The 23,131-nt window shown below is 39.9% G+C and overlaps 1 protein-coding gene across 4 annotated transcripts in view; it reads left to right on the forward strand.

Annotated features, from left to right (window-relative positions):
* The window catches only part of LOC149248628 (E3 ubiquitin-protein ligase RGLG4-like), a 35,680-nt gene extending 20,722 nt beyond the window's left edge, over positions 1-14,958 (forward strand). For all 4 annotated transcript variants that reach the window (XM_089456084.1, XM_089456083.1, XM_089456086.1 and 1 more), the window contains exons 3-5: positions 14,325-14,409; positions 14,545-14,685; positions 14,822-14,958. In XM_089456084.1, coding sequence (XP_089312210.1) covers positions 14,325-14,409; positions 14,545-14,685; positions 14,822-14,943 — 348 coding nt within the window. In that variant the 3' untranslated portion in view covers positions 14,944-14,958. The remainder of the gene's footprint in view (positions 1-14,324; positions 14,410-14,544; positions 14,686-14,821) is intronic.
* Positions 14,959-23,131: the final 8,173 nt, after the last annotated feature.

Raw genomic sequence — 23,131 nt, forward strand, 5'->3', positions numbered from 1 at the left:
TTATCCTTCTTAGCTTGCTTTAGGGACATTTGCTTATATGGTTGTAGCCGTAGGAATACCCAATCACCTACATCAAAACTTCTTTCACTGCGATGTTGATCTGCCTGTTGTTTCATTCTATTTTGTGCCAACACGAGGTTATCCTTTAAGAGTTGGAGGACTTGTTGTTGATGTTCGATGTGATGTTCCACTGCCTGAACCTTGGAATTTTCTCTTAAATATGATGTGATTGATGGTGGTTGATACCCATAAAGTGCCATAAATGGGGTCATTTTTGTTGCTGTATGGAAGGAAGTGTTATACCACCATTCAGCCAGAGGCAACCATTTGACCCATTGTGTCTGTTTATCAGATACAAAGCAACGAAGATATCCTTCCAAACATTTGTTTACTATCTCAGTTTGACCATCAGATTGAGGATGATAAGATGAGCTATGAGCTAACTGAGTACCAAGACAAGAAAATAATTCTGTCCAAAAATTTCCAGTGAAAATGGGATCTCTGTCACTTACAATAATCTTTGGGTTTCCATGTAGCTTTTGAACTGTTTCCATAAATGCAGTAGAAACTGTACTGGCTTTAAATGGATGTGATAATGCACAAAAGTGTGCATACTTGGTAAGTCTGTCAACTACCACCATGATGACACTCTTTCCCTCAGACTTGGGTAAACCTGTGATAAAATCCATTGAAACCTCCTCCCAACGTTGGCTTGGAATGGATAAAGGTTGTAATAGACCCGGTGTCTTAATTGTTTCAACTTTATTTTGTTGGCAAACCAAACATTCCGCCACAAACTTTTGAATATCTGATTTAAGGCCATCCCAAAAAAATTCCTTCTTAACCCTGTGGTAAGTTTTTAAAAATCCTGAGTGCCCTCCTAAGGGAGAAGTGTGCAATTCCATAAGAATCTTTTGTTTTAGCTGGGAATTCTTACAGAGGTATAAGCGATCTTTGTACCATAACGAATCATTTTTCCAGCTAAATGTATCAGAAGTACTGGAATCTTGTTGTAGCTTTCGAATAAGTGCCCACACTTCTTCGTCATTCTTCCATTCCTCCTTTGCTTCGTTTATCCAATCTGGTTGGATAATAGAAATGGCACAAAACAATGCTTCCACATCCTCATCCTTTCTTGAGAGTGCATCTGCCACCACATTTTGCTTCCCTTTTTTGTAGATGATTTCAAAGTCATAACCCAACATCTTTGTGACCCACTTTTGTTGCTCTTCAGAGGATAATCTTTGTTCTAAAAAGTATTTAAGGCTATCATGATCCGTTTTTACCTTGAAGTGTCTTCCCATTAGGTAGGGTCGCCATTTCTTAAGTGCATGGAGTATTGCCAACATTTCCTTCTCATAAATAGCTTTGCTTAAAAACTTTCCCTTGATTGGACGACTTTCAAAAGCAATGGGTCTTTCATCTTGCATTAGAACAACACCAATTCCATTTCCTGAAGCATCACATTCCACAATAAAGGTTTTTGTGAAGTCCGGTGTAGCTAAGACTGGTGCTTGGCACATTGCCTCTTTAAGATGTTTAAAGGCCTTTGTTGCTTCCGGAGTCCATGAAAATGAATCTTTCTTCAATAATGTTGTTAGAGGTGCTGCTATTCTCCCATAATTCTTAACAAACTTGCGATAATACCCTGTCAACCCAAGAAATCCTCGCAGATGCTTTATGGATGTGGGGATTTTCCATTCCTTAATGGCTTTAATTTTGCTAGGGTCTACCTTAACTCCTTCATGAGATACAATATGACCCAAATATTCCACCTCCTGGACTCCAAAGAAACATTTGGATCTTTTTGCATATAATTGTTTCTCCTCCAATAGTTGTAGCACCTTGTCAACATGTTCAACATGATCCTTCCAAGACTTGCTGTAGATTAGTATATCATCAAAAAATACTAACACAAATTTTCTAAGGAATGGTTTGAAAATTGAATTCATCAAACCTTGAAATGTTGAAGGTGCATTGGTAAGGCCAAAAGGCATGACCAAAAATTCATAATGACCCTCATGAGTTCTAAATGCCGTTTTCGGAATGTCTTCAATCTTCATTCTGATTTGATGATATCCCGAACGAAGATCCAACTTGGTGAAGTAAATTGATCCATGCAATTCATCCAGTAATTCATCAATGACAGGAATGGGGAACTTATCTTTAATAGTGAGCTTGTTGAGCTCCCTATAATCTGGACACATGCGCCATGATCCATCCTTCTTGTGCACCAATACTACTGGAGCTGAGAAAGAACTTTGACTCGGTTGAATTATACCAGCCTCTAGCATTTCTGCAACCATACGTTCAATTTCACTTTTTTGGACATATGGATATCTGTACGGCCTGATGTTTGGAGGAACACTTCCTGGAATCAGATGAATAGCATGATCATGATCACGCATAGGTGGGAGACCTTTGGGAGTCTCAAATACCTTGGAATGATTGTCCAGGACTTTTTGGAGATCTGGAGAAATAGATGATTCCAATGTGGAAACATCTAGCGAACATAATTGTGCAATTACACCTCTTTGCTCCTTTTTTAGAAGCTTTGTCATGCCATTAGAGCTGATTATCTTTCCTGGTTTCCCTGCAATACCCCTTAATTCAACTTCCTTTCCTTCCACAGAAAATTTCATGAAAAGTTCTTGAAAATTAAAAGCTATTGTACCCAAGGATTGTAGCCATTGGACTCCTAGTACAACATCAACACCTCCCATTGGAATGGAAAGCATTGGGCTAGTCAATACATATTCTCCCATGGATAGCTTGATATTATGGCACTTTCCAGAACAATTTATTGTTCCTCCATTTGCAATCATCACTTGACACTCTGGTGCTGGATATAGGAAGCAATTCAATTCTTTTGCTACCCTACAATGAATAAAATTGTGGGTGCTTCCTGAATCAATCAACACTATTACCTTTTTCTTCTTGATTTGTCCTTCTATCTTGATGGTTTGAGGAGTGGTAATTCCTGCCAATGCATTACAAGATATGGTCGGATTTATTTGTTCTTCATCTAGGCTTTGTTCCTGGAATATATCCTCTTCTTTTGACCTTTCTTGCTCCTTTTCTTCTTCCTCTTCACAATCTATGTAGAATAATTTCTTCTCAGCACACTTATGACCTTTTGTGTATTTGCTATCACAATTGTAACAAAGCCCTTTTGCTCTTTTTTCTTCCAATTGTTGTGGTGTCAACCTTGTAGGTTGTGGAAGACTATGGGCAACAACACTTCCGTCTTTATAGTTGTGAATGGTATGCTTCCTAGTTGCCATAATTTTGCTTTCCATTTTTCTTGCTAACCTGAATGCCTTCTCTAATGAATCAGGTTCCCAAAGGCGCACATCATGTTGGATATTATCCTTTAAAGACCCTATGAACACATCAATCCTATGCTCCTCTGGAATATCTTTTACCCTTATGTTCAATTTTTGGAACTCCTCAATGTGCTCCATTATTGAACCCTTTTGTTTGAGACTTATCAATTGGCTAAAAAAAGTGTTGCTTTTTGTATCCTCATAATGTGCTATCAATTTTTCCGTAAAAATTGCCCAAGTGATAAATTGTTTACGAGAACAAAGCCATTGATACCATACAAACTGATTTGGTTCCAAATATAAAGTTGCCATACGTACCTTTTGTGTGTTTTGCACATTATTGAGATCGAAGAATTGCTCCATCTGTAATATCCATGTGGCGGGATCCTTGCCATCAAACTTCCTCATATCGATTTTTGGAACATGGTGAGTCTTCAATCCAACATTAGAGTCTATGGAATCATGATTAACATTTCTTTTGTTCTCATCATGAGTTTCCTTTAGTACTCTTTCACCCTTAGTGACCATTTCTTGTAGCAACTTATCCATCTTATCATCCATGCCATCAATTTTAGCGTCTATGCCATTCACCTTAGCTTCCATGCCATCCATCTTAGCTTCTACACCTTTCTTTAAACCGTCCATCTTAGCTTCTACATCTTTCCTTAAACCATCCATTTTAGATTCTGTTGCTTTTTGTGCAAGTGACACTCGTTGCACTTGTTCTTGTAATTTTGATATATCATGTAGCATTTCTTCTTCTTCTTCATGAGTCATGCTAGAGCTTTCAGGCTCCTTACTAGGTGTTTGCATTTTCTTTCCTCGGGGCATCAGTTACCGATAATAATTCTCTAATATGCCCTTTGAATTCCTTCAAAATAAATTTTCAAACCAAGCTTAAGCAAAAATTAAAGAAAATCTACACACCTTTTTTCACTTTGTATGAGCTCGATATTGCCTCCGATGTATCTCTGTACTTTCTAATTATCTAGTTCTGAATTTATGACCTGTAGTAGCCCTCTGTGTCCTCTTTCCAATGCCATAAGTCTGACCCAAATTGGATTCTCCAAGGAAGAGTTATGCGAAATCTCCCACAGTGACTTGATTATAGACTAGTTCAGTAGAGTGAACTTGTACGACGTGCCACGTGTCACTGTTTCAACCTTTGACTATGAAAAATATATAAAAGAAAACTAAAGTCCGTCCTCTTTCTGTACCTTCTTACGAAATTTCAATCCGATGCTCAGAAAGAAAGTTATGACGATTTTCCCCAGGTCACCTGTTTTGAGTGTAATTCAGGAGTCTGCAAAAAGACCAACTTCCTCAGATCATATCTCCGAAAATGTCACGCGAAAAACTTTGAAATTCGGACCCAAGGTTCAGCGCAACTTCGTCTCAAATGGGTTTTTTTTGCGACTTCTGAAACGCCACAGAAAAAAAGTTATAGCGAAAATGCCACGATGACCTGTTTGGAGCAGCGAAACCCTAGAATCCAAAGCTCTGATACCAAATGTTATGAAACCAGCTCAAGAAAAGATAGAAAAGAAAGATCAACGCCTTAGAATTCAGCCTCTTCGAGGGGGCAACCTCCTTTACATTACATAAATGAACAATTCTTGGATGATACAAATGACAAAACCTCCTTTCTATATATAGGAGTCTAAGGAGTCACAATATAATCCAGCCGACCTAACAATAATAATATAAAGCCACAAAAATAATAATAGAGGGATTCTATGGGGCACAGAAATAACAATATGTGGGTAATAGGGGCACAACAATATAAATAAGGGGTATAACTACAATGGGGTAATCACTAGTATTATAGGGACCCAACATACCTGTTGAAGATGATTGCAGCACAAATTTACTCCAATAGGTTGGCACAAGGGTTTGGGATGAAGGAGAGTCAGAAATTGCTACAGAATGTTTGTCATCACTTAGTGAGATTGTTGAGTTAGATGATAAGTACAAGGAAAATCATGAGGCCACTTTTGTTTTGATGACAGTTGATGATGATCCTTTGTTTGGGATCAATGCTGCCCCAGTTCCCAATCCGAAGGTGTACAAAGATGATAACACACAGGTAGTCAGCGGTGCAAACCCAGACCCATCAGTTGATTTCTTTTATGAAGTAGATGTTGCTCATAAGCCTACTTGTGCCCATAACTTGGAAAACCAATTGAAGATGAGTGCAGACAAGATTATGGCAGCCACGAGGCATTATGATGATACACAGACATTGGTGGCAGATTATTGTTGGAGAAGTGTAGTGACACATGACAGTTTGGGAAGAGAGCCTTATGGTGGCAATTTATTGTTGGAGACGTGCAATGACACATGACAGTTTGGGAGGAGAGCCTGCACTTGCAGATTTTCAAATTCTCAGAAAGGCATTGGTAGAGATGAAATCTAACTACTTACACGTCCTTTCAGATGGAGGAAAGAGGAGGAATTTGACAGGCTTACACACGAGCTTGAGACTACTAGGACTCCCTGAAGAGAAAACATAAGGCCCTTTAAGAATTAGTGTTGCAGGTCGAGCAACTTTGTATGGAGTTGAGTTGTGTACATTCTTCTATGGCAACCATCACACAAGAGGATGTTAGGAGCACTTATGATTTGATAGAGGAGCCTGCCTGTGATATTTGAAAACGAGGAGAACCTAGATGAACCGGCTGGAGCAAAGAGGTATGTCCCAGAGGTCTCTGATTATGCATCCATGGGTTGTGGAGATAGGTATATTTCAGACGAGGATACATCCATCTGGGATCCAGGTTCAGTTGACACGAGTGGAGTGGATACTGGAGACCTAGGTTGGCATTGGGATCTAGGTGGGGTTTCCCATCATATACCGGAGATAAGGATGGCTATGGCACGGGTAGGGTGGTTGATCCAAATGATCGAGCGCACACATCCCTTCACATTTCTTTTAGAGTTTCGGTCAACGCTAATGGCAAGTTGGTTTGACAAGGAGATATGCAGATTTTGGGAGATGTCCTGGCACATCGTCCGTGTATGGGGTTGCAATTTGGTTTGCATGCCCTGGCAGGAGTTATTTGGATGGGATGGCATTGGTATGCCACCAAGCAAGGCCTTGTATGGATATGATGTTCTTCTCTTGATGTATTGGAAGCAGAGGCCACTGAGGATTAGCACAGTAGTAACACCCCCATTGGCATGTGAGGAGATTTGCCACTCAGATTTACCAGGGTGGATTAGGAGGGGTGATCCACATCACAGTGGATTCACTAGTGGAGTGACGAGTACATTGGCACATACAGGATACCAGTCAGTATAGGGTGGCATAGTAACAGGCAGCGATACCCAGTGGTGTACAGGGATATGCCACGATGTACTGTGGTATGTAGAGGAGTGCAGAGATACATGGTTGCATGCAGTGATGTATGATGCTGTGTAGTGAGGTATTGGAGTACAGTCTTTGAGAAGATTTCCTGACAGGGACGTTAGGCATACCATTGGGTTTAGCTTACTCAGGATCGATGTGGGGACGAATGAGCATCTCTTGATCATACCCTTAGGGACTCACACACCTACCTCTCTTCCTTATTGCTTACAGTCACAAAGGATTTGGTTGTTGTCCCTTGATGCTCTCATCATGTGTGGTTGGATGCAGGGGGCTCTCTTGAGATAGTTGGATGACACAGAGCATCATGGAAAGGAGAGAGACTTTCCAGTTGAGGCATATGGTCAGTACATGAGATGATGGATACAGGCTTAGGGATGGTGTGATCTACTACTAAGTTAGCATATGTTTTGTTACTCACCACCAATGGGTGACCCCTATAGGAGAAATTTTCTCCTAGATTTGTCTTTAGCTGACATCCAACAACCCCTTGCAGCCACCAGATAGCTTGATGTTCCATTATTCTCTGCCACATGAGCCAACCATTGTGCCCTCGCTCATCTGTTATGATCATATGTTTGAAGGTGGATCTTCCAACCTCAAAGGTATGACTTTTCATTATGTAATTGGGTGTTTATGCTTGCTTTTCTTGGGCACATTTAAACATGAGTTAGTGGGGGGATTTAATGGAAAGAACAAACTTTGACTATACTCTTGTTCCCTTACCTCAACTTGGGGGTTAATCTTAGATACTAGTCCTGTGGGATCTCCTCAATTGGCTATTAGCTTTAGGATTGGCATTACATGGGAAACCCTATTTTTGGTTGCGTGGTCCCACTTCTCGATACCATACATCTCACTTCCCTCCGCTCTTTACTAGCCCTTTGCACATTTCCCCATCTGGGTCCACATTTGTCCATGGGTCCACAAGGTGTTTAGCCTCCCCCTGCCCTTGTCCACACTTTGGGTCAAGCCTGGAATGATACCCTGGTGGTTGATGCAGCTAAACAAAGAAGGATAAAAGCATAGCATGGCAACATACAACATGAAATGTACCACAAAATGCAAAAGATGGCCAGCACATAAAAATTTAGCACGTGGATAAAAGCCAAACATGAGCTCTACCCCTTATCACTATGGCCATCACCTTGGTTCCTGGGTCCCCTATGAGTGCCCCTTGCAAACTAACCCTATTTTTGGTTGCGTGGTCTCACTTCTTGATACCATATATCTCACTCCCCTGTGCTCTTTACTAGCCCTTTTCACATTTCCCCATCTGGGTCCACATTTGTCCATTGGGTCCACAAGGTGTTAGCCTCCCCCTGCCCTTGTCCACACTTTGAGTCGGGCCTGGAACGATGCCCCAGTTGTTGATGCAGCTAAAAAAAGAAAGATAAAAACATAGCATGGCAACATACAACATGAAATGTACCACAAAATGCAAAAGATGGCCGGTACATAAAAATTTAGCACATGGGCAAAAGCCAAACATGAGCTCTACCCCTCATCACTATGGCCATCACCCTGGTTCCTAGGTCCTCTACGAGTGCCCCCTTAGTGGGCGATGGACTGCCCAACCTTAAGGGGGTAATCACTGCTACATCATATACATCATGCTCTCATCCCTTGGAGCCCCGAGTAGTAAAAGGAAGAAAAATCAATAAAAGGAAAAAGGCATATGAAAAGGGGTGGAAAAGCAAAGGTTGGGGTAACTCATGTGACACGACGAGTGCCCCCTTAGTGGGCGATGGACTGCCCAACCTTAAGGGGGTAATCACTGCTACATCATACACATCATGCTCTCATCCCTTGGAGCCCCGAGTAGTAAAAGGAAGAAAAATCAATAAAAGGAAAAAGGCATATGAAAAAGGGTGGAAAAGCAAAGGTTGGGGTAACTCATGTGCCACGATTGCTTCCTCATATGTTCATACACCCAAGGTTTGGGCTTCCGTCATCATAGCTACCCTTGTACCATGGCATGTGGCTTGGAGCTTTCCCTCTTGCCCCCACTTCGTTCCATCATAATTTCACATGATACTTGCCATTTGATGGATGTACCATGGAACTGTCACTCCGTCAGAGGTTGAAACCACCTAATAGGGTCGTTCATTAACCTCTCTTATCAAGCAAGGTAATACTTGTACATTTTAAATCCCATTTGGAAGGGCATGCCACTATGAAGTGTCCACTTCTGCCCTTGATTAGCAAGCTTATTTACTCAATTTCACTAATGATTAATTGCTTTGGAAGGTGAGGACACTCATTCGACCTTATGCAGGATTACAAGTGGGTCTTCATCTTGGACTTGGTCTCCCTATACGAGGTCCAAGCCCTCCAGAGGGTCATAATGGCACTTGTAGGGTGAGGGTTGAGAGCCATGGGCCTCCACCAAAGCAGAGCATTGATTTCCACACCATCGGCCTCTTCTGAGCCACACATTGCGTGTTCGAGCCCCAGTGATACAAAGATGATGATGCAATTGGGCCATGTTGTCCAACCTGCCACACATTGACACCTTACACTTGGCAGCTGATCTAGAACCCAGATGAGGTTTTTTCCTTTTCCGGAGAGACATGGGAGGGTGTGTGTCATCTTCTGGCCTTCACTGATGGAGCGTCGACTTGTTGTAGAGCCATTTGGAGCCCATGAGACCATTACTTGTGCCCCATAGCCACTTGGTAGCAACATATGATTTTTTGATTGGAAATCAATGGGCCACCCTCTTGATCATCATTCATGGAGCCCTCTTCTTCATTATGGCACTTGAGTACCCTTTCAAGCCTTCCAACGACCTTCTTGCCCATTATTTTATCATTTCAACGTCATTTGGAAGGCATAGTTTACACATTTGAGCCATTTGGTGGACTTGTCACCAAAGTTATTGTTTGCACATTGAATTAAATTTAGGGGTTCATTAGGTTGATTCGAACTTGTAGAGGCTCATATAAATAAAGGAGAACCTCATTTGTATTTCATCATCACTTGGATTTCTATCTTTTCTTGAGAAACTCAGACCTGCAATTTTGGATGGATTTTTGGATGTTTGGATGCACTTTGATATTTGGAAATTTCGATATCTATCTTTTCTGGGAGCTTCTTATTGTAGTGTTGATGGATGGATATATTTGCATTGTCTTGTAAGTACAGTTTGATGCTATATTTTACATTGATTAATTTCTAATGAATGGAATGTCATTCCATGATTTTTAATGTGCCCTAGTTAATGCAAAATTGTGAGAACATCAAATTTTTTGGAAGTAGTGGATGCATTACTCATGGACAATGATGAATGAATGTTCCAAGGGGTTAGTCTTGCATATTGCAACCTTGAAACCCCATAAATATTGACAACGAAATATAAAATACTTTTGTAGTTGTGAAGTTGCCTCCTGTAGGGTTAGCAACGCTGCATTAGGTCACCCTGAAGAGCGAAATTATCAAATCTAAGTAATTCTTGGCTCCATTTTTCCCAATAGGGTGGCTCTGGTCTTGAAATCCTTGGTGATCAACGTCTCATTGACAAACCTTTCTTTCTTCACCTCCTCCTCTCTAATTTTCCTCATCCCTCAAGGCTAAGGGAGCCTCTCTAGGGCTTGGTGCGAAATCCTCTAGGAGAGTGCATTTTGAATTATTTCTGGATAGGATTGTTCCTTAGACTCTCCTCTAGGCATCCTCAAGTTCTAAACTTATTTTAATGGTGGAATTTCATTTTATTTGATGCCCTAGTTATCGTACCAAGTGGGAACCCTTGAAGTTGCCCTTCAACTTGGGGATTTCTTGAAGGTTTGTACCTTAGTAGCATATCATTCGAAACCTTTTCTCTTGACTATCTTGACGTTGGATGAACTCGTATCTCGTCAAATACCTCAACCTTAGGTCTTGTATAATATCTCTCTTTCAAGGGGTTTTTCGTGGAAAGCCATCCTAACTTCTCCCAAAGTTCAAACCTCAATTGAGCCTTTCCATTGAATGAGTCATCCTTGCCTCACTTTAAACCCTAGTGTAGCCATATTAATCTCAAGTGAGGGATATTGGGACTCCTCCCATTGGTGAAAATCCGAGAAGAGGAGGGGACATAGGCTGTGGTAACATTGGGCTTTTGTCCCAAATTTTTGTTGTGCCATCTAGCTCTAGCCTATATACTAGTTCTGCTAGTTTGTGCAACAACATGTTCCACCCCTGACTTCACACTTAGAGAGAAGACCTTCAGGGAGCTACATGATACTCTTTTGGTGGGACGTTCCTGGGCATTATATGAGCATGAGGTACAACGAATGGGGCTCCAAGCAGTATTGGGGCACACCATCAGGAAACAAAACGATAGATTTATCTGTGTGATTTGGCAGGATCAGGGCAGTTTAGCATGCACTAGGATGATTATTGATACACGGTTTCCATTTGTTGATTGCATACAGGGATCGAGGGAGAGGCACGAATGGGTTCCAACAACTATCAGTACTATGTATAAGTCAGTAGAGATTGGGAGCTGTGAACTCCCAATATGGTTGTGGGAACTAGGGATCCAGTTGGTTTCTAGATCACTCCACTTCTCGATGAGTAGGGATATGACACCGAGTGATCTAGTTGATTTTGTGATTGACACGTGGAGGATTGCAGAGACCTTCACCATGTGGCAATGTAGATTTTCCCTGTTGTTACTCAGGATCAAGTCTAGTTGTAGATCAATAGACTCTGACCTTGCTTAGATGCCTTAGCAGGACGTGCTTCGGGGTTGTGGATTCAGACCTTACAGATGCTTTGGCATGTGGTTTCAGGCGAGGAGGATTCAATATGAGCATAATGGGCGGTTATTTATGACCAGAGTGGCGCAATGACCCTAGCATTACAGGGCTTGGCAGTTTACCTACCTTTAGGGATGAGCTGAGTTTTATAGGGGGAGATCACTCAGATCTTCCATTGGACCTCAATTTTGCGGAGAGTGTTTCACTTCTCAGTGATTTGTTGATATTTTGGAGCGCCTCACTAGTATGGCAGTGTGATCAGTAGGAGGAGGCCATGGTTAGTTCATGTGGACGAGGACACTTTTCAGTAGGAGTTGGATTGTACTTTCAGGAGTTCACTCTTGAGGTACATGGGATTGGTTTTCTGGTAGAGCAACTGCTCGAGGAGTTGGTCAGAATTTTGCATTATCGAGATGCTCTACTTGTTGACAGTATGCAGAGGGCCTCTGGTGTCTATGCCTTGTTGGGGAGTGAGTGGAGCGAGGAATGCTTCACGATGATCAGGATGGTTTGGGACCCCCAGTATCATGGTATCCATTTGCATTGGGGTAGTATAGTGGTCTAGAGTGGCTTAGTGGCATATTTGGGACCTTGGTCTTAGCTTTAGTTTGGGTCAACCAGGGATGACATTGCTTGAGGACAAGCAATTTTGGGGAGGGAGAACAGTAAGGTCCCCAATTTTTGGATTTCTGCATGATATGGTTAAGGGAGATTTCCAAACCTTGTTTCAGCCAGATCATAGGAGCAGGATTACACCATTGGTGAGCCCAACAGGTTTGGAGGAGTTTTATGGGGCCCAAGTGGGATCACTTATGATATTTTATCATTAGGATCAGTCCCTCACGTTTCGCTCTTGGTTCTGTTGCATTCCAACGATTCACATAAAATGGTGTTATAAATAGGCTTATTTTAATTATTCACACATAAGGTGCTATTTGGGGTTGATTATTTGGAGGAATACCTTAGAGTAATAACTTGTTGGAATTGGGGCGAAAAGATCTACAAGACAGGATGATGAAAAGGGACTTTGGGTGGTCAATGTGATCATGGAGGCGAATTAAGCATTTTCCGTTGTTAGATGTGGCTTTAATTAGTTAATAAAAATCACGTTATTAAATAAAGAAAGAAAAAATGATTTTATTATTTAATTAGAGGGAAAAGGTAACAAAGGTGGCAAAAGAGGCAAATGCATTATAAAAAAGGGAAACGAGGGGGTCTCTCCTCATTTTTGCGTTTTCCCACTTGAAAATTAGAATTTGGAGAGCTCTTGAGAAAGAGTCTAGGGTTTTGGAAACTCTCATTTCTAGTTGCTTGTTTTGATGTTGAAACTATACACCCTAGTTGGTTTTGGAAGGAGATCACTTAAATTCCGACACTGTGCTTCAAGGAGAAGAAGATACTTGCAGAAAGGAGTAAGTTAGTGGCGTTTTAAGTTGATTTTATAGACTGAGTTTTGGTATTCTATATTTTAGACACGCTGGATTCACAATATGCAAGAGGTAGAATTCTACTACTCCATGAAGGCTGAGTTCTGCCATATAGAAGGGGCCGAGTTTATCTATTGTGTTGCTGGTTGAGTTCAGCTGGTTAAGGGGCCAAGTTTCCTTCAGATAAAGGGGCTGAGTGGACTGTTATATACAGTCCCTTCTTGGGTCGAGTTTCTACAATAAAGGGAGTTCGAAATCAACCATTGTTGGGGGCCGAGTTATGTTCAGTATTTGCAGGCTGAGTGCTCTTCTTTCTGTTGGCTGAGTTTATTCCTTTTTGGGGATTGAGCTACAACTCTATTGTGGAGGCCGAGCAGCTGACTTAAAGTGGGCCGAGACCCTTTATTTTATCCTTTTGAGCTGCCTCTTGTGTGTCCATTTAAATTTTTGCAGTTATCTAATATTGCTGCTGTATATTGGGGTGATCTTGGGGCTGTTATCCATCATTTGGGTGAATATCATTGTACTTTTGAGTTGCCTCTTGGGTGTCCATTTAAATTTTTGTGTTTATCTAATATTGCTGCCTGTCTATTGGGGTGATCTTGGGGTTGTTATCCATCGTTTGGGGGAGCTGATATTCACTGGATTAAAGGCTGATGCTTATATTGTGATGCTGGTACATTCTGGGCTGTCTTATCAGTCACCTACAGACATATATATACCACAAGTGCGTTGATATTTATCATTTTATTTCTCATATATATTGTTGGAGTACTCTCTATTAGTGGTATGTACCCTTTCAAAGTCTAATATAAATTACATGTTGTTGGGTTGAAGCATTTTCATGGTGTCTATATGGTTTTGTGTTTACCTTTATTGAAATAAATTATAAAAAGTGCACCTACAGCCATATGTACACAAACTGTTTGATGCAATACCACAGAGACAAACTCAAACAAAACTTAGAAATTTGGTGGGGATTTTGAGATATTCCTGGGGATATCTTACATGATCTTCAAATCTTGTCTTATACATTGTATTCATTGTAAAATGAAGTTTCCCCCTCGAAGTTTATTGTAATTATTGGCTTATCATTTTTAAGGTGCATGGTTCATAATGTATTATATTGTAAAAATAATAGATCCAACATTAGGTTATTGGCAACTAATATTGTGTCGTTGAATTAAAAGTGATGCATCTATCTGAATAGAGCACACTAAGTTTCCTATGTTGCGCAAGAATTCAAACTTACGTTTTGGAAGTCAGCAACCTTTGTTTTAAGGTAGTGAAAATGACTTTGAAATTCACTAAATTGTATTTTGGGTTAGATTTGTAAGGTTCCATTTAAAGCAAAGCTCTCTATCAGTTTGGCAACTATTATTTCATGTTAACGGTTATTTTTCCATTCAAAAGCTTTTTAAAATATGAAATGGATGATTGTTGCCTTTGATTGATTTTACAGGTAACTGCTGCATTGCGAGAGTCTGGACTCGAGTCTTCTAACTTGATTCTTGGTATTGACTTCACCAAGAGCAATGAATGGACAGGTAATATAACTGATTCTTGTCTCTCCATCTCTGCTTTCTAGAAAACAGAGAAATTTAGATGGCTAATATTGTAAGTTGGTTTGATTAAGTGATGCACACTTCAATTGTTAATTTCATTAGTCTTGGTGATTGCAGGTAGACAGTCTTTTAATGGGCGAAGTCTACATGCGATTGGGAGTGTTATGAATCCATATGAACAAGCTATTTCAATCATTGGACGTACTTTGTCTCCTTTTGATGAGGACAATCTAATCCCATGTTATGGCTTTGGTGATGGTGGGAAACTAAAGCTTTGATCTATTTATTCTGTTTTTGTACTCTGCTTTTGTAGATCATAATCTGATCAATACTAACTATTAGCTATCTTTAGAGGCAACGGACTTCTACTAAACTTTGGTTATGCATGGTGCAGCTACTACACACGATGTTAATGTCTTCAGCTTCTATGAAAACAATCGACCCTGCCATGGGTTTGAACAAGTGCTTGAGCGCTATAAGGAGATTGTTCCGCATCTAATATTAGCTGGTTTGTAGCTTATATTCGTTTCACACATGTTTCTTATGATTATGCCATATGGCCATGGGTTTTGTTCTTAGAAGATCTTTCTTATCTGATCTGTGATCTAAAAATATGGGAAATCTTTGGATAATTCAATCAATATGACAATTCTGTGATCTTGTTGTTGAATATAATGGATAAAAAATTGAGAATCAAGATATAACTTGTTTAAATGGCTGCTACTTGTTTGAACAGTTAAAGTAAAGAATTTCTGTACACCTTGTTCATGAAGAAATTCAAACTGAATGACTGAGTTTTAGAACCAGTGGAAAACTGGGAAATGACGAGGCTGAAAAGTGGAAAGGTGGGATGAGATACTGTAACATAATAATTCAAAGAAGCCCATCAGAAATATTGGGACATGGATAGTGAAAAATCAGGCTAAAGCAGAAAGTAGCAGCATGCAGGAAGCCGTTAATTATCTTCTTAAGGGTTTGGCCTTTTTTTTTCTGCCAAGGTAAACTATTGCAAGTCAGTAGGACTGCATCAGGGGGCTAGAGGATGCCTCATCTGGCCACCTCTGCCAACAAAGGCAAGAAGGGCCAACTTGTGAGCCTTATTTCCCATTTACAAGGAATCTATGTCTTTCTAGCTTCAATCTGCATTTCTACTTCTGACTTAAAACAATAACTCCCCAAACCCCCAAACGCAGCATGGAGGATTGTTCATTGGGAGTTGCTCAACATCTCCACAAATATTGCAAGCATTCAAATAAGACGGTATGCTAGATCTCTCTGCAGTGTGTCCTAATCATCCAATTGTCTCCTAGAAATGTGTCTCTTCTCTGGAGTGGGTCCACGGATAGGAGAAAGTACTCAGCTGACACCTAGTCCCAGAATGACTCTGCGCTCTGGCAGCCCCAAAATACCTGTTTCAGTCTCTTCTTTCTGGTAAACCATGCATAGGCAATATGAAATCCAGATGTTTGTATCTTGGCTTTGATTATGATTAATAATGCTTGAAGGCTGTTTTAGTCTGCCTTTTGGACAGGCATCTTTTGACCCAACTATCTTTACTATCATGAATTCCCAATCTTCCAGCGAGCCTCTCTACTATTTTAGCATTGGTATAGTCTTGCATATTAACTTTTTAGTGTCATTACAAAGTAAGGGCTTGCCATAGCTCCAAAAAGCAACCTTTTTCATACAGGGCCTGATGCATCCAATTGCATTCTAAATAATTTGGTCTCAGGTGTAGAGTAGATGCACTGAGAGGCTCTCTCCATTCCAGTATCCTAGAGATGTTGTAATGTCCTGTTTAACATTTTGACTTGGTCAAATTACACCTAAAAAAATCTAATAATTAAACTAAAATAGTTAATTTAGTGTTGGTAGTTTTTGGACTCTAGATTTTGAATATAATATTTTTATTTTAAATATAATATAATATTTTTAATTATTTTTTAATAAAATTATTCATTTTTTATTGGGCTGAGAGGTGCTCTCCAGCCTAGTATGCTAGAGATGTGTAATGTAACATAATGTAATGTAAACATTTTGACTCCATCAAAATAAAATTAAAATTAAAATATGGTAGAGATGTGTAACTTAATGTAACATAATGTAATGTAAAAATTTTAACTCGGTGAAAATAAAATAAAAATAACCCTATAAAAATTAAATAATAAAAAAATAAAAATGACCCATGGTATTCACGTGGAATATAAACTATTTAAGGGGGAAATTAAATTAGCCTAGATCCATCTTAGTTTGATGTTATATTTAGATACATAATTAGCTATAGAAAATGATGACATTAAATCCATGTAGCCTGTTGATCCAAATGGATCCGAGAGAACTCTCTAAGTCTTCATAAACTCTTTAAGAATAATGCCAAAGATCAAAATCTTTTAAAAGATCAAAGTTAACGCAGAGGAAACACCCTTAGCAGGGCGGAGAAACACTATCGGAAGGCCCAAAACCCACGAAATCGTGAATAAAACAGAGTATGGAGGCGTGGAACAAGTGATGCACAGTAACCGTCCGATCTGGCCGATCAACGGTCCAGATCGGATCGGTAATCGCAATCGGCGGTGACCTTCGGCAGAGATCGGCGGGATCCACATGAGTCTTGCGACTGCGATCGGCGGATCGCTATCGGCAAAGCCCACATAAGAGTTGCGACTGCGATCGGCGGGGAACTTATAAGCGATGCGATAGCGATTGGCGGGGTCAATGAGGACCGTCGATCAAGCGCGCAGATCGACGGCCCGCGCTGCATCGCCAGATCGCAATCGGCAGATCCACAGGAGTGGGGGTATGTGTATACACATATATGCGATCCGATGGACGGACCCGATGAGATTATGAGCCAGATTGCAGGGATTTTGAAGTCCGCCAAACACCATGTTTTAATGTATTTTCGCAGTTTCGTTTGTTAAACGAAATGCGAAAGGGGAGAGCGCCGATGCGATAAGCTGGACCCGAAAGGGTACCTTAAGGCTATTACATATGATTTCAAGTCCGGGGAAGAGCCTTTTCCAATGCATTCTCGCGATTTTAAATGTATTTACGAAATAGAGGGACAGAGCCATTGCGATAAGCGACAACGACTGATAGGCGGACCCGATAGGGAAATGAAGTGTATTGAAGGACTTTTGAAGTCCGACATATCATGTTTTTGGCGAAATTCTCTGTTAGAGTGCATTCCCACTGTGGAAATGAAGCGCGGCAGTTTCAAAGGTTCCAGAGGCCCGAGGCATTCTTACGTTACGGAAATGGTGGCCACCTCCCCTTTGGGGCGTTAAGTGATGATTGCATAATGCTGTAAGAGGGATTCGAAGTGGGCAAGAGGCCGGGGAGACTGAGAGCCGAGGATATGAAACGAACAGGCAACGCAGTTGGCTTTAAAAGCCACAGACAGAGAGAAAACAAGCAGGCAGTGTTGCAAGCAAATGCGAGACAGAGTTAGCACAAAGATTGAGAGCTGTGAGGGAGTCTGTGTACTCAGAGGAAGCTTGAGGGATTCAAGTGAGGCTCTTGTAAATGCATCTGTTGTGTGTGAGGCTCAAACTGAGCTCACTATTGTAAAAACTCTATTTGAAGACTTAATAGAGAGGCCACCACTGAAGGCTGGACTAGGAGATGTAGCCCAAGAGTATTGGGTGAACTCCTTATTAAATCTGCTGTGTTTTTATGTGTTTGTCTATTATAGTCTTTTATTGCTTCAAAGTCTATGTATTTCGCAATCTGATCGATCCATTGCATAAAATAACATAGGCACATCCATGCACATAAGTCTGTAATACCTTATTATTGTCTTAGATCTCATTACAGATCAAGTAGTATCAAAGCTTTAGGTTGTTAAGGTTAGACAAGCTTGTGCTGAACTGTTTGTGAATGCTAACTAGGTCAAAGCTTAAATTAGGAGAAGGAGAATTGGTTGAAACTACCCAGAAATTGGTAGAGTCTATCCTAAGAGGAAAATGACAGAAGAAATTCTCTTGGAATCAGACTCTCAGTTCATGGACAACGTCATGACCATGAGAGCCATGGTAGAGGAAATGTACCGAGAATTTAAGAAAGGTCGAAGTGAAGATTCTTCTACTTCCAAACAAGATAAGGAACAGAAGGATATCTTATAGATGGCCATTTGAAGGCAAAGGAACGAAAAGAGATTCCTCTATCCACACCTCCTGATAGCCTTGAAAATAAAAAGAAGAAAACATCTTTGATTAAATTAGATGTTAAATTTGATTTGCCAATATATGATGGAGAATTAAATGTAGAGAAGTTAGATAACTGGATTAGGCAGATTGATGTGTATTGCAGGGTGCAAAATATTGACTCAGACAGGAGTAAGATTCAGCTGGCCAGCCTATGCCTTGGAGGAACTGCCTTGGTATGGTGGGAAGGCAGGACACAAGCTGACTTGAAGAAGCATGGTAAAATTCTTTTTGTCTGGAGTGAATTTGTTTCTGCAATTAAAAAACAATTCTATCCACTAGCTTATATGCAGCAAGCTATGATGAGTTGGCAAACTCTTCGCCAATTAAAAGGGCAAAGTGTACAAAGCTACACCCAAGAATTTAGAAAAAGAGCTTTGATTCTAAGCATTTCTTTAGACTCACCTGAAACTTTGCTGAAGTATATAGGTGGTCTACACAGTGATTTAAGGCACACCATTCTCATGTTTAACCCTACTAGCATAGATGAGGTATCTGTTCAAGCTACCATTTAGAGGCTAGAGGCAAGAATATGAACCCAAAGATTGGGGGATCATCAAAACCCACTGCAAGCAAGAACAAAGAAAAGAGGAAGCAGAAATGGAAAGAGAGGAAGGCAAATTCTGTACAGAAGGCCAAACCTTCATGCACTCACTGCAAAAAGGATGGACATGATGATGAACATTGATGGTCTTTGCATTCGGAGCTGAAACCCAAGAAGTTCGATGGCAAGAAGAAGAAGATTGCTGTTGCCATACAAAAAGATTTGGGGTCAGACTCAGGTGATGAAACAACAATCGCAGCCACAGGTTTGAAGGGGTAAATTCTGAAGCATCTATTAGTAATTCTGCACAAACTATTAATAGTGAAGAAAATGAGAGAAGAAGACATGAGCTTTTTCATATTAGAGTTATTTCCAAGCATCAAAAGATTGATACTTTATTTGATAGTGGCTCACAAGTAAACTTAATTTCTGAAGCAATTGTAAAGAAATTGGGACTGCTAACCACACCTCACAAGAAGCCATATCCATTAGGTTGGGTATGTGATAAAGCAAAACTACAAGTGACTAGATAATGCAAACTTAGGTTTTCTTTTGGGTCAGCATTTGTGGGTGAGGTTGAGTTAGATATTATTCCCTTGGATATATGTGGAATTGTATTAGGAAGTCCTTACTTGTATGATAGAAAAGCCATATTCTATAGAGATGAAAATAAGTATCAACTTGTTAAAGATGGAAATATATTGTAAGAGCTCATAAACTCATGAATAATTATACTCTCATAAACTCAGGGCAGATGAAAAGAATTGTAAATTCATGCAAGCAATTTTTATTGATGGTTGTAAAGGAAAAGAAACCTGATAAAACCAATGTATTTGAAGGCTGTGATGCTAAACAACAACCTGATTTAGAAAGAGTTGTTTCAGATATTATATCTTATTTCAAGAACCTAAAGGTCTGCCACCCAAAGGGGAAATTGTACATGATATTAATTTGCAGCAAGATGCTCCATTGCCTAACATCGGAATGAATAGGTTATCTGCTTTAGAGAATGCAGAAATCAAGAAGCAGGTACAGGAGCTGCTCGAGAAAGGTCATAAGGCCAAGCACATCACCATGCGGATCTCTAATAGTGTTGGTGAGAAGAAGGACGGTTCGTGGAGGATGTGCATTGTGCATTGATTACCGAGCATTGAATAAAATAATGATCAGGAATCGTTAGCCCCTTCCTCGCATTGATTAAATATTGGATCAACTGGAAGAGGTTGTTTACTTTTCCAAGTTGGACCTACGCAGTGGTTACCATCAGGTCAGAGTAGCAAGAGCAAGATGCATGGAAGATTGCTTTCAAAACAAAGCAGGGGCTGTATGAGTGGCTAGTTATGCTTTTCGGCTTACCTATTCTCCTGCCACTTTCATGAGGGTTATGAATGATGTACTCAGGCCTTTTATTGATGATTTTGTAATTGTATATTTGGATAACATTCTTGTATTTAGCGAAACATGGGAAGAACATTTAAAGCATGTGACTCTAGATGTTTTGAAAAAGGAAACTCTCTATGTTAAATTATCAAAATGTGAATTTGGTAAAACATCTTTAAATTGTTTGGGTCATATTGTAGGGGGTGGTGAATTGAGATAAATCCTCTAAGGTTGCAGTCATTGTAAACTAGCCTAAACCCAAGTCTGCTACAGAAGTTAGAAGCTTCCTAGGGGCAACACAGTACTGGAGAAAGTTTATTGCTAACTTTTTCTTAATTGCAGCTCCCTTACATGATTTGACTGGATTGAACAAGGTGTTTTAGTGAGGAGGCAAACAACAAAAAGCCTTCGACACCTTGAAAGAAAAAATTAGTACAACACCAGTACTAGCATTGCCAAATCTTCAACAGCCATTTGAGATCGAAACAGATGCCAGTGATTATGCCATGGGAGCAGTGTTGATACAACATGGTAACCCCATGCTACCATCCGAGACTTTTAATTATGCAGTAGTTAATTATCCTACATATGATAAGGAATTGTATGCATTAGTTCAGAGTGTGAAGAAGTGGAAACATTACTTAATGGGCAAAGAAACAGTTATACAAACTGATCATTAGCCACTTCAGTACTTGCACTAACAAACTAAGTTGCAACAATCAAGAACTATTAGTGGATGGGTTTCCTATAACAGTTTCATTTAGTCATCACATATAAAAAGAACATACACAATAAAGTTGCAGATATGTTGTCCAGACCAATCATAAATGCATCTACTATACTTAAGCATAACTCAGTAATGCATGAAAGTTACATGAAACAATATGCTCAAGATATAGACTTTAAAGATGTATATGCAGCTTTAAGTAATGGCAAAAAAGTAGAAGAATTTGATTACTATCTTAAGGACCAACTCTTGTATCATTTGGAAAGCTATGCATTCCACAAACAGAAAGAGTTAACATAATTAGGGAGGCACATACTTCTCTGATATCAGGTCATTTTGGTGTAAGTAAAACAGTGGCACAGTTGCAAAGATACTGCTATTGGCCAAGAATGCATGAAACAATTTTTAGATATATAAGAGGGTGTTCCATGTGTGCTAAAAGCAAACCTAACAATAGAAAACTAGGTTTGTATACTCCACTGCTAGTTCCCTTCGTCCCTTGGGAAAGTGTTTCCATGGAATTTGTTGGGGGATTGCCAAAATCTAGAAAAGGTCATGACTATTTGTATGTTATTGTGGACAGGTTCAGCAAAATGTGTATTTTAATACCTTGTAATAAACAGATTACAGCTGAACAAACAACGAAATTGTTCTTTCAGCATGTCTGGGTGCATTTTGGGTTACCCACTTCCATAGTATCTAATCGAGACTCCTGATTTGTTGGGAAGTTTTGGTCAAGTTTGTGGGAATTAATGGACACCAGACTGAAGAAAAGCACAACCTTTCATCCACAAACAGATGGCCAAACAGAGGTAGTCAACAAGACAGTGATCCAGTTGCTCAGGGGTTATTGCAGCAAGCATCCCAAGCTTTGGGATGAACACTTATGTTATGTGCAACATGCTTACAACCGTGCTAAACATTCTTCTACACAGAGATCTCCTTTTGAGACCTGTTTTGGTTTTATACCAAGGTCTCCCTTGGATTTTGTCTTTGAAAAGGACATGGCAGTTGCTGGACACAGTGATGTGAAAAAGCAACCAGATTCATTGAACAGATCCAAGAAATTCACCAGGAGCGCAGGAACAACTGGAAAAGAGCCAAGCCAAATATAAGGCAAGGCATGATAAACATTGGGTGGAACACAGCGTCCAGATTGGTGATCAAGTCTGGCTGTATATCAGCAAGGATAGAATGCAAGGTGAAGGAAAGAAGCTAAAGCTAATAAGGTATGGGCTTTTAAGGTACTTAAGAAAATGGTGAGAACGCTTTCCACCTTGATCTGCCAGCATACATGCACATCTATTCAGTAGTAAATGCAGAAAATTTAAGACTGTTGAACCTTCTTTAATTGAAGATTCTGAAGAGCAAAGTCAATTTCCTTCCATTGATGATCTGTTGCCTGAATCAATGTTGTGAAAAGCGCGAGCGGGATAAATCGGCGCAGGGAATGAAGCGGAAAAAATCGAATAAAAAGGGAAAAAAGCGGAAAAAAGCGGGAAAAAAGCGTTTGGTACAAAAATATTCATTTTTTTTCAATTTTTTTAATATCTAAACATCTACAAGATAAAATAAATACATTGACACATAAATATGATAAAAAAACTAATATATAAGATGTTTAATATCATTTCTAGCGCTAAAAGCACACTTAACATTGAATCATGTCTGAATAGTAAGTCCTGACTCCTGAGTCCAGCTCAGCCTCAAATATCAACAAAAAATATGATAATGTATCTCATCATGTCATAATGTCATATACAATAAAATGAGGTCTAATCCTATCGATTTCCTCTGCCCTCTTGCGAGAAAATGCCACAGCTTTCCCTTTCCCTCTAGATGTAGATG

This window comes from Pinus tabuliformis, chromosome 7 (genome assembly GCF_031772625.1).
Source record: "Pinus tabuliformis cultivar Carrire ecotype Pingquan chromosome 7, CPIR1, whole genome shotgun sequence".
Taxonomy (NCBI): domain Eukaryota; kingdom Viridiplantae; phylum Streptophyta; class Pinopsida; order Pinales; family Pinaceae; genus Pinus; species Pinus tabuliformis.